Here is a 15,154-nt window from a genome sequence, read left to right as displayed (position 1 = left end):
TTTATTAACGGATTTTCAATAAAAAATTTATGTAATCATCAGACGAGTCTTAAAATTTACTAATATTTATAGAATATCCTCAGCAAAATGGGGATCCCTCAGCCTGCAAGTTGGACCTTTTTTTGAAAAAAAAAAACACATGATGAATTAAACTGGGGCATTTTGGCTATTTATGGACGGATGGTCAGACTGTAACGAAATTTAAACTGATGGTTCTCAAGAAAAGTTAAGACTAAAATATATCTAGTTTTTTAATTCTTTTTGTTCAGAATAAGGCTGTTAACTAGATGCAAGTTTTCACAGGCCAAGAAGGTTAAGCACACAATTTAGATCGAAGATAAGGAGTCAGTTTACCATCAAAGTCTCTTCACAGTACACAGCTGGGTCGACCTCGGATTCAGTCTCCACAGTTTTTATTTTTATATTTTAATTTCGTTCACTAGTTTTGTAGCCAGTATTATTGCTTATCTATAGCTGGGAAACAGGTTAGTCAGAGCACTGGAAAACAAAGGGCTCCTCAACTAGTCATGTAGTTGCAAGCTAAAGAACTGAGCTCAGGGAGTTCCACAACTAAAAAGAGCCATGCTTTTTAATTGAATCAATGAATGAAAGGCAGGCAATCAATTCTCTTCCAAAAAATCCGATACAACTAGATATACAGGCATTTAAGCTTTGTGCTGAAAAGGGGCCCGACCCATCATGAACTGAACTAGGGATGGGCTGAAAATGCGATTAGATCGTCATTAGGCTCTTCTGCCATGGGATTACACTCCACCGAACAGCAGGGATACGCAAATGACCATCCAGTACTACGGTAACTTCTTATTCTTTTGGAGACTAAAAAGATAGAACTTAGGCAAGCCATCCACTACAAGGCTCTAAAAAAGATAAGCTTCAGTTGTGATGAGGAATGATGAAATATGCAATGACTCAAAAAACATGATATTTGATGAGGGTAGCGTGCCCATTGGAGAACCATGTTGGGTCAGATTACACAAATAACCATTAAATATTAGGATGACCAATGCAACTAACAATTTTAAACTAAATCTTCACATTCCCCATGAGTTGCTGCCAAACACATTGTGCAAAAATTTAAGGTACAAGATTACCAAGCAAAAAATCTGATAAAACTGAGAATTTTCCGAAACAGAAGTTCATAATCTAATGAGCTGCACAACTCCACATATACTGGCCCAAAAGTAAACCGGAAGTCTATGACATCTTAAATCGTTACTGCTCATCCTTCTGAAAATATTAAGTCAATTTTCAGTGGGATTTCACATACTCCTGAACTATATGAAGGCCCTCTGATTCTTCTCCATAATCCTGTAAAAATATAAAAAATGTAGTTCACTCAAATAAAACAATTAAAAAATTGTTTGCACTGTTGGATAGAAAAAACAGAAGATGCTTGATTCCTGTACCTTGATAACCACACATGAGCAACCTACCACTTTCCTTGCCTTCCCCTCTGAATCAATTTTGCAAAGCTGCACTAACACAAAAAATTATTAACACAGGCGGACTGAGTTTTCAGCTATAGTATTGCATACAGTAAACATAAAATTTGGAGGTCAAAATTTGGAATCCATCGCCTCAGCCAGCCTAGATGTCTGAGGCAATATGGTAGTCAGGCAGCACATTTGTCACTTTGTCCTCAATTTTGGCCAGCCACAATGTTTTTTAAATAGATACAAATCAAAAAGGTAGCATTAATACCAGAATTCTAGCACAGAATATATGAAGCAAATTTTACTACATGCATAAATAATGGTTTAGAAAATTAAGATTGAACATATGGTCTTGAAGAGAATAATAACACCAAAGTGCAATTTTTTGCTTGTCACAACTATTTCATAAGGCAAGATCCTGTCAACATCAGAACATCATGCACCCTTCAGCTGAATATCACCCGCCTCCCTCTCGCGCCCCCCGTCCCCCCACTGTGGGTAAAAAAAAAAAAGAAAAAAAGGAGGCAAGCATAAATGAATGTACATGCAAGGAACAACTTCTGACAGCTTTTCTTGGCAAAAACAGGTGAGGAGAATAATCATTCCCTGCTCATATCTGTTTTCATAAAAGCATACTCCAAGCCTATGGTTGCTCTATTCCCCAACAAAGCCCTGTCTTGGTAACTGATGTGCAATTAGGCTTCAAAGACCACAGACTTTTTAAGGTGATTCGTATTTGCTGAAGCAATTATTGGACAGAAGTGTTAGGTTTTTACAAAATTATCAGAGCCTGTTTGGATAATTCAGAAAGATTGGGCTGGATTTCCTACTAGATTTGGAGACTGGGCAACCTGTTTAGTCATGGCCCATATCAACTCAACACCCCAAGCCCAAATGCTGTGCGAGGTAAAAATAATACCTCCATGAATCTTTTTCTTTCTGCAAACTACCAGGACTTGGGCTGGCCCTTATTAGACTGCAGGCTGAGGGGACCAACAAGCCTAACACACTGTTTAGGTGCCCAAATGTTGGCTTTTCTCAATCAACTTCTACTGGTCATATACATGTGAGAAATATACGTTAGGACAGCAAATGAAAGAATGTGACTAACCCCTGCCCACTCGCCAAGAGTTTTAGCAGCTGGAACTGTAACCAAGTGCACATTATGTTCAGCACAAAGTGCTTTAACAAGCTTGACATAGTCAGGCTGGTCGCAATCATCAGCCAGCACACAAAGTTGTGCTGCATGCTTCTCGACGGCCTTGGCAGCTTCATGAAGTCCACGAACAAGCCCATCATGGGCCAATGATTTCTTCATCACGAGTTGCAGGGCTGTCATCAAGTCCATGGGCTCCCCAAGAGCTGGAACTGCTGTTTCGACTGCAATGTCTTCTCTGCCAAAAGAGCAAAAACAAAATAGGGACAAGCTCATTGCTGATATATGAATATTGAAGGTCATTATCAGAAAACTGCACTAACAATGAAGTGCTATAAACAATTGAATACCAAGTTATAGAACTAAACGTGATTTCATGGTGGACATTGGGCATGCAAAGGTTGTTTACTCGACTGTAGAAGAAACTATAGACATTAAATCTTCAATTTCTATGATTTAATCAAAATTTGCAATTTAGTCATTTCTAACACAAAATGATTCATTTGCATCAGCCCAGACTTAAAGACATTACAGTTCTAGCCAACAGTGATAGACAAAATATTGTACCAGACAAAGAAGTATCATCCACAAATTTCACTTGAGCTTGTGCATTTTATTCTCTGATTACATGGATGTGGCTTTGAATGGCCTATAACTTTCATTTTTAACTTCAATTCAGATACTGCAAGGCATCCTGTTCCCATCTCAACTGTTCCAGTCAATTCAAACTATCAAGGACTATAATTTCCCAGTGCATAAGCTTTGGAAACCTATTTCCTCACTCTGTGCTTTACTTGAACAACTCTTCACTTCTATCATGCACTCAGTTGTAAGTTCTAATACTACTCATTTATTTCGTGCATCACTTCTTTTTATCTTTCCTATGCTTACCTTCTGATACATACAACATAACAGCCTTATAGTTGTTATACAAAATATCCTCCAAGTCCAAAAGGCAAGTGGTGATCACACCATATTCCAACACCAGTACTACATCACTGCTTCATTGGCCTAGCACTAACTCTCATGGAGAAGATTGATATCTACAAACCCTGTTCATCAGACTAATCAAACAAAGGTAATAGATAACCACTTCAGGAATTTATCAGAAATAAAATAAGAAAAAAAAAGAAATTTTGTTTCCAAAGAACTCTCAACTAAAATTACATCCATATAATCATATTTTAATTTAATTTAGATCAAACCCCTTTCAGTCAAGTTAATAATGAATTTTAGATGACAGGTTGCATTGAATCCGCAACAGGTATTCCAGTTAAAATAGCCGAAAGTAAAAAGGGAGCACAGATAACAACAATGATCAGGAGTTTGAACAAGGAAAAAAGTAACATAATATTCAAAATACCCAAAAAGTAACCGAATAACTAGTGAAACAAAATGCCATGAAATGTTTCAATGAGCTAAAAAACCCCCTTCATGATACAGCAGAGTGCCTGAATTTGATAAGTACACAAAAAAGAGTAAAATGGCATTGTGAAATCTGACAGATTTCATGGCAACTTGGCAAGAAGTCACGCAGCAAATGCAACATCCATAAATCTAATTCAGACAAAATAATAACAGTTTTAGTTACTACGCTTTAGAGACAAGCAAACTTAAATGATGAACCCAGAAACCCAATGCAATGTACACAACTAAGACGGAAAGGCTTCATGGAAAATTAGGGCGGCACAGTGCACAAAGCTCCCACTATTACAAAGTTTGGGAGGATCAAATGTATGTAGCCTTACAGACTCACCTCCATGCACAAAAAGATTGTTGCCACATCTCGAACCCATGACACCTGAGTTACAATGTAGCAGCCTTACCACTGCACCAAGGCTCACCCTCAAGGACATATTTTGCTTCTCTTTTTTTAGGAAAAAACCCACTAATTTAGTATTTGTTATATATTTTGCGATTTAACTTTTTCTTGCTCCACTCCTCCAAAAGTTGAAAATAATGTATTCTGCAGTACATTAACAAAAGCCAATCCCCGTCCTCCGAGCACGTTATCAGCAAATGTTTATTTTCCTAATAAATTATTTTATGCAATCAACAGCAACACAATCAGGTGCTCACCTGTGCCTAGATGCAGTCAACCTCAAAATACCAACTCTATTTCTATTGGAAAAAGGGAAAATTTAAGTTCATTATGATCTACAAAGATCATGAATAGTCAATTGATCGATTCAGACGGCTCGGATCACTAGACTATACAAACCGACAAACTAAAAAGTGACATAAGACCAGCAATTCAAAAAAGTCTCGTGCAAACTTTTTATTCTTAAAGCTTGCATCTATTTTATAACAATAAACAGTCCACAAACCACATCAACTAGTCTGAAAGACTATATCGTCGTGAGAGGCACCACAGTAAAGTAACAGCATACAAAGAAATAAATTACCGCCACCGCATGGGAAGAAAAGGAATACGTAAGATTGAAGTATCAAAAATATCGTCTTGAACTAATTTCACAACCTTGGACAGGATCTTTTCCGAAACCAGCTTACAAAGATGAAATTTTAAACCTTAATTCTTTAACCTAAGATTTATCTTAGTTTAATCACGATGAGATATATGAGATCTGAACTTAATAATAGATAAATAAACAAAGAAACAACGATACATTCCCACCACGAGAGAATAATGCAACAAAAAAAACGAAGAAAAACTATCACTAATATTGACAACCGAGCAGAGCCGTCTCGCATTTTAGCATAGCAAGCATTTCTACGTGGCAAACATCAAATCTTAATAAAAAATTCTGCGAAAAATGATAAATCGTAGGAAAGAACATCAGTGAGGATCCGAAAACTTACGCCATTGAATTTTTTGTGATCGAACCGAAAGGGATCTGAAACACCCTCCACCAACGCTGCAAAGATGAGAAAAAAGCGTAGCTTTTAGAAGAGATTGGACCGAGAAAATAAGAGGAGAAGAAGATAGGGAGGCAGAGCGGCGCACCTCGGAGACTAGGGCTAGCGTTTAGGGTTTCAGACGAAAGGAAAAAAAGGCGGCGAAGGGACGGATTTATATGGCAGACACAAGTTCACCGTGCGTCAAATGAGTGTTTTTTTTGGAGTAATCCTGCGTCGTTCATTTATTGTAAACCGTATATGTACGATGGTTGATGGATAGACGAGATGTCGCTGTATAGGCGTCAGATGGACGATTGGCCGTTGATGATGGACAAAAGGATCACATTGCAATGGAATGTAACATGGGCCGAGTTAAAAATTTAAAAATGGAGAGGTATAAGTGAAATAAGACCGAAGCTTCCGGGGTTAAGAAGTAATTTCCAATACGATATCCTAAGCAAAGGGAGGACGAGGTGCCTCGGCAAAATTTCGCTCAAGTATTAAACTTATCGTACATTCTATTCAAAATTTATCTAGCGAATAACCAATAACTAAACACATAACCACACGGGTCCTCATATAGCCCGCACAGGTTCTCATATATTTCCTTTGTTTAAGCCTTGACGTCCTTGTCAAGTTAAAAGTTCAAATCTATTCAAATCTAATTACAAACGCCATGATTGTTCTGTGATCGGCCCTAATAGATCCGTGTTGGAGCTTCATGCTGCAATGTCTCTTAGTTCACATAGGTTATGGACCGAGTCCGTTTTGATATCATTTGTAACAATCCAAGACTTTACCCATAATGGCTAGCCGAAAGATATTATTTGGATTCCTTGATCACATGAGTACTCAAGATCTATCTAGCGAATAACTAATGTAGGACTAAATATAAGCCCACACAGGTCCTCATATAACCCGCACAGATCCTCATATATCTAGAAGCGTGTGGGCGATAACCTTCCTCTTATGCCCTGAATCCACCCAACAACCATGGTCGAGTTACCTTCGACAGCAATGCAATATGCTTCCAAAACCCACCTCGCATAAGTGATGCCAGCTCAAGCCGCCCTTTGCTCTGCCTTAGATACAAATGTATCAAAGATTAGAGTTCTACCAACTGCCACCAAACTCGAATCCGGGTCTTCGATGATAAAACCGGCTCCCCCTTTCACCTGCCATCCATCACCCTATCATTGAAGTGATCTTGAGAAAACTCGAGGGTGGGAGCTCCCAGATAATAAACACCATCCGGGTTGCTGCAGAAGCAGAATGGAAGCCCTAGGTGTCCTCAGTTGTCATAGTCTCTCCAGCAATAGAAGGGTACGTAGCCTCAGTAGCCTATATCAAGGCCCTTTCTAGAATGAACCTCGTCGACTGCCTGGAACCCTCAAAGATGTAAGCATCCTTGGTCACCCAAACCTGGTAGGCAACATAGGCGGCTCTAATACCTTGGGCGTTGGACGCCTTAGTGGTGCTGCCTTGCAGAAACTCAAGGAAGGTCGAGATAGGCATCCATGACTGGAACATCGCCGGAAGCAAATTAGACAGCCTCCATACCCTCACTGCCCTCTGGCACTGGAAAAGGATATGATCAACAGACTCCATCTCCCCATCACAGCACGGGTAAGCCGAGAAAATGTCCCTTCCCCGGCGTGCTAGCACCTCTCTGGTGGGAAGATGGCCTCAGGCCACCTTTTAAAATAAAAGGCTAACTCGAGGATGAACCCCAAGCCTCCAGATCCACGCACCATCCAAACTAAGGACTGCCTCCTCCCTATATAGTGCATGGGAGAGGAGTGTTTTTTAAGGTCCAACACGTGGGCATCCTAACACCGACCTCCACAAATGTTAACTGATATAGTTTATTTCATATCTTAATATAAAGGAAAGGAAATAACAATAGGGGATTGGAATGGAAATCAAAATATTCATATTCATGACTGGAATCAAAATTGGAATCTAAATGGGATTTGAATACTATAGGAGAGTCAGAATCGAGTTTTGGGGGATTGGAGCATTCTCATTTTCCTCTAGAATCGAAATAGGAATGTCACTTCCTCCAACCAAACAGCTAGAATAAAAGTTACTTATTCTCATTTCCATTCTAAAGCCTAACTCACCCAACCAAACATGCCCTAGGGTTTTTGTGTGCGTGCCTCGTTCCTCCTCAACATTGGCTTTCTTGGAGCATCATTCCAAAACTTCCATCTGATTTGTAATACATGTTTAGTTGATTAGAGTTTAAAGACGAAGAAGAAGATCTTTCTCATCTAAACTCCTCACCCTTCCCATCTCTTGTTTGCACCCAACAGTCAAACTTCCACCATCAGTCCCAGCTCCTTTGGAACCATCTCCGAAAGACACAGCATTAAGTAATGAAATAAAGATGCACGATTAGCTGGGTATGGTCAAATAATTAGTCCGGTTCGAATATGATAATATTGAATTCTGCTTTGGGTTATGCATATTTTCTCCTAATTGTCAAAAAATTTATTGACTAGTATCTAATTTATGGATGCTGTCATCCCCTAGTCATGAACACTGAATATTACAATAGGGGATGTAACCTGGATTTACAACAAAAGGCTCCAAGAGGTGAGAATTTATCTATAATTTTGTTGCTCTCGTAGAACAGGATGGAAAATTTATATAATTCCATTAATTGCATGGTGGTAAACTTGATACCCTTGTTTTAAATTATATAGGTGAAAAGATCAAATATTTATTGCTCATTTGCTTGTTGTCCATGTTTAGGAAAATGTTTATGAATATTATATGAAATTATGGCAATATTGGTTGATGCTTGTTACTGCTGGGAATTGACTCGACCGAAGCACCGAGTTGTTGTGTTGTTGGAGTGCTCAGATGGTCAGTTGCTCAGATTGAGGAGGTCGGATGGAGATCACAATGTGTCTTCGAGATGATGATGTAATGGCCGCTGCGTTTGGGTGGTGATGACTGTTGTGTTTCGGTGGTGATGGCTTTGATGCCAACCACCCTCGAGGTGACATTGGATGGAGGAGACTATGCTCACACCTTTGCTCTGACACTAGATTTGATTTGAAACATTAAAGATGAGGAAATCCTCTTGCTGCATAGTGTCTAGTAGGAGACCCTCCGATACCTAAGTCAGATAAATTCTTAGGAAACAAAGAGGCATTGTAGAGCGGCAGAATGGCAGCGCAAAAACATAAAAGGGTTTGAGAGTACTTACCTAGAGGATCCCTCGAGAATAGTTATATAGGTGAGGGTCAGCGTCTGTCGTCGAGGAGTTCAAGCAGCGGATCTACCATTTTTTGTGGCTAATTGCATATCCCGAAGATCATGCACGGGAGTTTTACTCGCTCTTCTAGCATCGCTTATCTCGCACGCTTGTCATATAGTTATGGAAACGGTTTGAGATTATGGCCAAGCTGTTGCCAGTTGGGAGGAGAGTTTGAAATTTGAAGGACCCTTTGCATGCCTATGGGGTCGGCAATGTGGCAGACTTTGATTGGTTTGTTGAAAGCTTCATGGCAAGCTCCCATTCAGGGCCGCCCCAACTCTTAGGCAACTAAGGGGGTTGCCTAAGGCCCCGGCCCAAAGAAAGACTCACCGCAGTCCGCAAATAGAATAGGGCTACAGTAAAATTGCCATGAAATAGTGAAACCCTCGCCACACCCACTCTTCTCCATCACGATGTCGTTGTCTTCCTTCTTTGACATAATTCTCTCTCTCTCTCTCTTCTTCTCCTTATCCAGTCTTTCGATCCGCGCTAGCCTCTCTCCAACTCCCATTCCAAAGCTTCGAGCTTGATGAGCTCAATTGCCAATTTGTACCACTAAGAGGACCTCGTCTTTCCTCCTCTAACACCACAAGCAAATGCTCGACTCCCTCCCCCCCAACCCCTCTCTCTCCAATCTTAATGAGAACTCAGTGAGGAAGAAAAGAGGGAACGGATAAAGAGGTGGAGCTCGATAGAGTAATGGCTTGGTTTAGGCTCGTTGTCTAGGATTTTTTGGTCTCTTTTTTTTGGGTTTGGTCAGGATCTGTTCTGAGGTACCTAGCATGCGGGATTCTAGGGTTGGGAATGCACCCCATTGCTCTTATGATCAAGGGGTCCTTTGCGGTGGTCTATGTCTACTGCTTCTTGTGACTCGTGAAGGCGACCAAAGGCAGGTCATATAATCCTCTGATTGTGCTCTATTATGGCATTTCTGGAAATTTTTTAGGGTTTCTTTTCACAGTCTGTGGGAGGATCCCTGCTCATGTGAGCATTCTCTATCCCTAAAATTGTTGTGTTTATGGTTAGAAATGAGTGTTAGGTTTCGATTTTGTTGCTCGATGATGTGGGAATCTGGCTCATTTGTTTTTTTAATCCAAATTTTATTTTTTGCTTTTGTATTGATGTGAAAAGTTTGTCTTCTTTTAGTAATATTGATATTTTTGGGTTGTATATTATTCTTACTGCTTTGTAGTTTTTCTGTATGTTTTAGATTGGCTGGATTTAGTGACTGCACCTTAATATATGGATCAGGCGATTAGCTTGATTCTTTTATTTGATATTCGACTGATTCTGATTTGTTAGATATACTCTCCTATGGACTTGAACTAATTTTGCATTAGGTAGTGTGTGATGCATAGGTTGAACAAATATCCGAGAATAGCCACATCCATGTTCCAATGCATATTAAAAATAGATGCACTTTAAATATCAAAATCAAAATTACATTTAGATCATCATATAAAGATGACCTTGTTTTCTCAGAAATCATTGTAGAAACAAGGGAATGCACTTTTTGCCATTTGTTATTGTTACTAAAAAAATCTAGAAGAATTTTGGAAGGAGTAAACAAATGGCTTGGCAGGTCATAGTGGCAAAAGCGATTCGAATTTATATCTTATATATCTGAACAATCTATTTGATTATTAATTGATTGGGGAGGGTTAAGGATTACTACTAAAGAAAGTCAGTTAGTTATTTGTTAAGGCTTTATTTTATTCTATGACCAAAGTTAGACGAGGACATAAGGCTCGGACACATCAAACAGAAATTTTATTTATTTGTGTTAACCTTTAGGGAACTCATTTCATATTTACTTGAATAAACCGCTTAATGAACAAGAACTTTGTTTGAACAGCCAATGTTATAGCCCCTAGGACCCTTTTCTATTAAATCTAGAACCATCCAAGCACTACCCAGAATTATTTTTAAATAAATTTTTAAAGTATTCTGTACTTATTAAATTTTTTCATTATCTTTCAAAAAAAATGCCTTCCTTAGTGAGTTCGCCTTAGGCCCCCAAATGTACTGGTCCACCCCTGCTTCATTGGTCGGCTTGCCATGTCGGCTGTAGTTAGTTCCGAGGCATATCACTTGCCTTCCACTTCTGAGGTCGAGCTAGCTTGTTAGCTAGGGTGAAGGAAGTAGATTTATTGGTGAAGCCGATCAGTCGAGATAACTCGTAAAGCCATCAGTTCTTGGCTCGGTTTTAGTGTAGAGATCTTCTATATACTGCATTTATGAAGGACGTGTTGGTATTTGCACTTCCCAAAGTGATATCATTCGAGGCGGGAGTTTTGGCGCGATAATTAGTTATTTAGGTTGACAGTAATCGGAGAGTTCATTCAAAAAATGAATGTCCAGATGATATGTGGTGGAGATCGATTAGGGTAGATGAAATGATATATAGATCCAAGTTGTTTGAGTCTCTATATAAGGCAGGAGATGGGTGCATCTCCCCCATTTGGATCTTCTACACTTCGGTGCTTACAGAGAGAGGGAGAGAGGTCGTTGTCCTATGCTTCTGTCGGAGTTTACATTACCTCATTAGAGTTCTTCCACCCTTGTAAGTCTCTGGTAGGTTCCTTTCTTTCCTTCCAAGCTTTCTTTCGGCCAACGTTCCTTGCTTTCCTTCTAAGCTTTCATTCGGCCCTCTTGGGATCTTCTGCTCTTTTTTCTGCTTTTCCTGCCTGTTGGGTGGAGAGTTTGAAATTTGAAGGACTCTTTGCATGCCATGGGGTTGGTCATGTGGCAGACTTTGATTGGTTTCTCGAAAACTTCATGGCACACTCCCATTAGTCGGCCTGCCATGTCGGTTGTGGTCAATTCCGAGGCATATCACTTGCCTCTCACTTCTAAGGTTGAGCTAGCTTGCTGGCTAGGGCAAAGGAAGTAGATTTATTGGTGAAATCGATCAGTTGAGATGAGTCGTAAAGCCATCAGTTGTTGGCTCGGTTTTGGTGCAGAGATCTTCTGTATACTACATTATGAAGGACGTCTTTGTGTTTGCACTTCTCAAAGCGATATCATTCGAGGTGGGAGTTTTGGCGCAATAATTAGATATTTAGGTACACGATGATCGGAGAGTTTATCCAAAATGAATGTCCAGATGACATGTGGTGAAGATCGATTAGCGTAGATGAATTGCTGTATCGATCCGAGTTCTCTCGTAGGTTCCTTACTTTCCTTCCAAGCTTTCGTTTGGCCCTCTTGGAATTTTCTGTTCTTTTTCCTACTTTTTCTTCATCCTTCCGTGATGGATCTGTCTCTCACGAAGTGGTCCATGGATAATGCGAGTGCAGGTTAGGGCTCTCTCGATCGAACTTTCATAGCTTCGGATGGAACCTAGTCGAAACCCAGTCTAATGTTGTCTCGGGTCTAGACATTGAAAAGAGCATCCTGGAAGAGTTCGACTTTAACTGAATTTGAGTCAAGTTCTTCATTTTTTTAGTTAAGTTTTATGTTTATCTTAAATTTTCCATAGCTAAGTTCAAGTCTTTAAAGATTCAAGATGGTTGAACCCACAATTTCTCTATCTCCATGGTGAGATTCGGTAGCACACTCACGCAACTATCTTGCCCATTAGTTTGTTGCACTCTCCCATCCAAAATAGAGGTCATCAGCTCTCTTTAGGTAGAGATTTATACCATTAAGGTTTGAGTTCAATGTTCAAGATTGAGCATATCTTTTATACGAGTAATACAAGGAAATATTCTCACCATCATAGCTAGTCTACCAAGTTGTCTTGAATTCAAATTCCCTCTTTATATAGCTAGCTTACCATAACAGTTGATTTTGAATTTCAAATATTTCTCAACTCCTTTTAGTTTAAATTTCAATTTCAAATTCCTTCTAATATAAAAAAATTGTATCAACTCTATAAAAACTCCACAACGTTCTCATTGTACAATTCATATAAACCCATTCAATTAACAATACAACACAAGAAATTCATTACCTAATCCTGTCTTTATCTTTGTGAAGAAGATCCAATACTCCATCAGTTAGTTGTAAAACATACAACGCTCGGCCCTTGTGGAATTCTTGTCACCAATAGCCTATACATGGTGAAAGATAAATATAGAGATTGTTATCCACGATCCTTTAGTGAAGAAACCACTGAAGGGAGTGATTCTTATCCAATATACAGGAGACGAAATGATGAAAGAGTTGCTATAGTTAGGATACATATATTAGACAATCAACAGGTCATGTCGTATGATCCTTATCTTGTACAAAGATTTAACTGTTATATAGATGTTGAAAATTGTTCTAATACAATGGCTGTAACATATCTTTATCAATATGTTAATTAAGAATTTTGCACTTGTTTATTTTATTGTGCAATGAAAGACTTTTGAGGAATTAGATGAAATCAATCAATTTCAAAATGGAAGATGGATATCACCTCTAGAATGTATATAGAGAATCTATGAATTCCATTTAAGTGAGATGTATCCATTTGTTAAACCTTTATAACTTCATCCTCCAAATACACAATATCTTACATTCCAAGATCATGAAAATCTTGACAACGTACTTCAGAAAATGGTATATATGGCATGAAAATGGAAATCAAAAAAAATTGTAATGGTCAAACTATTAGAAAGAGGCTGATATTATTTAAGACTATTAAACAATAGAAGAAATCCAATATCTTTTGATGACTTATTAACCGTTAATGGTATTCAGAATCCAATATTTTGAGAAGCCACTCAATATAATGGAATCTTAAGAGTCCAATTATAGCATATCAGAATGTGTAAGTAAAGCTTGTGCTTTTGAATCTCCATACACACCATGTCATCTATTTGCAACTATATTAATATATAGTGAAACAGGAAATATGCTCTCTTTGGTCAAAGTATATCTTTTAGCCTTTTCAATTTATGTGTTATCTGCAACTTTTGTTCTTCCATTTTGTTTTCTCTCTTCTTTTTTCTTTTTCGTTGTCGTGTTTTAAGTATGTTCGAAATTGTTTGATTTGTTGTATTTTTTTGTCTTTTCAATTAAATATAATTTTTAACCTCCAAAGCCTTGGCTGGTCGTGAAGGATCTGCATGGAGTCTTGAGAAGCACATCTGCTATATATTTTGCAGCGACGTCCCGAGTACTGTGCTAATAGAAAGTGTTTCAGAATAGAGTGGGTCAATGATTCTTTTCTAGAGATTTTTACGACATCCTTGAAGAGAGATTCAAAATTCAAGGAAAGCCTTGCATGCTCCTTTTTGTTAAAACTGCTGTGTTGTTACGTTGTTGTTGTTGTTTTTTTTTTTTTTTTTTTTTTTTTTTTTTTTTTTTTTTTTTTTTTTTTTTTTTTTGCTTTGACGGGTTGTTCAGACAACACGTGTCCGAATACATCCAAGAAAATCAAAATACATAATCTCACGAAGTGCCAATGGCAGCTCCCTCTCTCCTGCCCACAGGGCGTATCCTGAGTGGTGGGCCGCGTATGCAGCCACCCAGTCGGCCGCCCCGTTGGCCTCTCTGAATACATGCGTGGCCTGAAAGGCCGCGCCATCCCTCACCATCATCCCGATGTCCCGGATCAGAGGATGGTCTGTGCTCTCACCACTCGTTCCCTTGCGGATCCACCCAATAACTGTAGCCGAATCGCCCTCCAGGATGATCGAGCTAGCCCGCAGCACCTGCCGCGCGTGGCGAAGACCTGCCCAGGCAGCTCGCAACTCCGCCCCTGGAACTGATATGTCGAACAACTGGCAACCGCCTGCTGCCACTACCCTGGAATGAGGGTCCCGTATAACGAAGCCTGCCCCGTCTCGCGTACCTCCATCCACTGATATGTTGTTACGTTTAGTAGACCAGTTAAACCATGAGACTGAGATGGGTACATAATACGACTGAAATCAGATCAGATACTAGTATATTTATATCCATATTTATTTTATTTGATGAATATGGATACTGATATGGATATTAGTCGGATGCGAAAATTCATGTCCATATTTATTTTACCCGGATGCGGATACAAATCGGATACCGAAGTATGGATATAAATACAAATATAACTTGGATAATTAAACTTTATGATCACATAATCAAAAATATTACTAAGTAGATAATAAATCAAGTTAGTAGTGTGTTATTATAGTCATTTATTTTTTTTAAAAGTTTACGAATGCTATATAAAATTACATAAGGTTATAAATGAAATCAGATATTCGGATACGGATCGGATAATTATCTATCCATATTCATATTTATTTTTTTAATGGATATGGATACGGATATTAGTCAGATGCTCAAATTTCTATCTATATCCGAATAGATTCAGATATAAAAATGGATGTGAATGAATATTATTCGATCTATTTTCATCCCTTGCGTATACACTCTCGGATCAACTGAAGATACCTTGAGTGCACTATTTTTATTGTTCCCAAGGACTTCTTGGTGGGA

General features: G+C 38.8%; 1 protein-coding gene across 1 annotated transcript; it reads right to left on the bottom strand.

Annotated features, from left to right (window-relative positions):
• Positions 1-945: 945 nt before the first annotated feature.
• On the bottom strand, positions 946-5,802 carry LOC103710503 (40S ribosomal protein S12-like). Its single transcript, XM_008796235.3, has 5 exons — positions 5,576-5,802; positions 5,431-5,486; positions 2,566-2,848; positions 1,428-1,493; positions 946-1,329 (listed from the first exon to the last, which is right to left on the bottom strand). Exons 2-5 carry the CDS (start codon positions 5,433-5,435, stop codon positions 1,270-1,272), a joined length of 414 nt encoding a protein of 137 aa, XP_008794457.1. The 5' UTR covers positions 5,436-5,486; positions 5,576-5,802; the 3' UTR covers positions 946-1,269.
• Between the last annotated feature and the right edge of the window lie 9,352 nt (positions 5,803-15,154).

This window comes from Phoenix dactylifera, chromosome 11 (assembly GCF_009389715.1).
Source record: "Phoenix dactylifera cultivar Barhee BC4 chromosome 11, palm_55x_up_171113_PBpolish2nd_filt_p, whole genome shotgun sequence".
Classification (NCBI taxonomy): Eukaryota; Viridiplantae; Streptophyta; class Magnoliopsida; order Arecales; family Arecaceae; genus Phoenix; species Phoenix dactylifera.
The sequence above is the reverse complement of the archived record's forward strand: the minus strand, read 5'-3'. Positions and strand labels throughout refer to the sequence as shown.

What these genes read in the sequence shown, in the direction of transcription:
- LOC103710503 (XM_008796235.3), bottom strand. An exon ending in CTCTTGGCGAGTGGGCAGGG is followed by an intron (nt 1,494 to 2,565) that starts GTTAGTCACATT and finishes GTGTTAGTGCAG; the next exon opens with CTTTGCAAAATTGATTCAGA. An exon ending in GCTCATGTGTGGTTATCAAG is followed by an intron (nt 1,330 to 1,427) that starts GTACAGGAATCA and finishes ATATTTTTACAG; the next exon opens with GATTATGGAGAAGAATCAGA.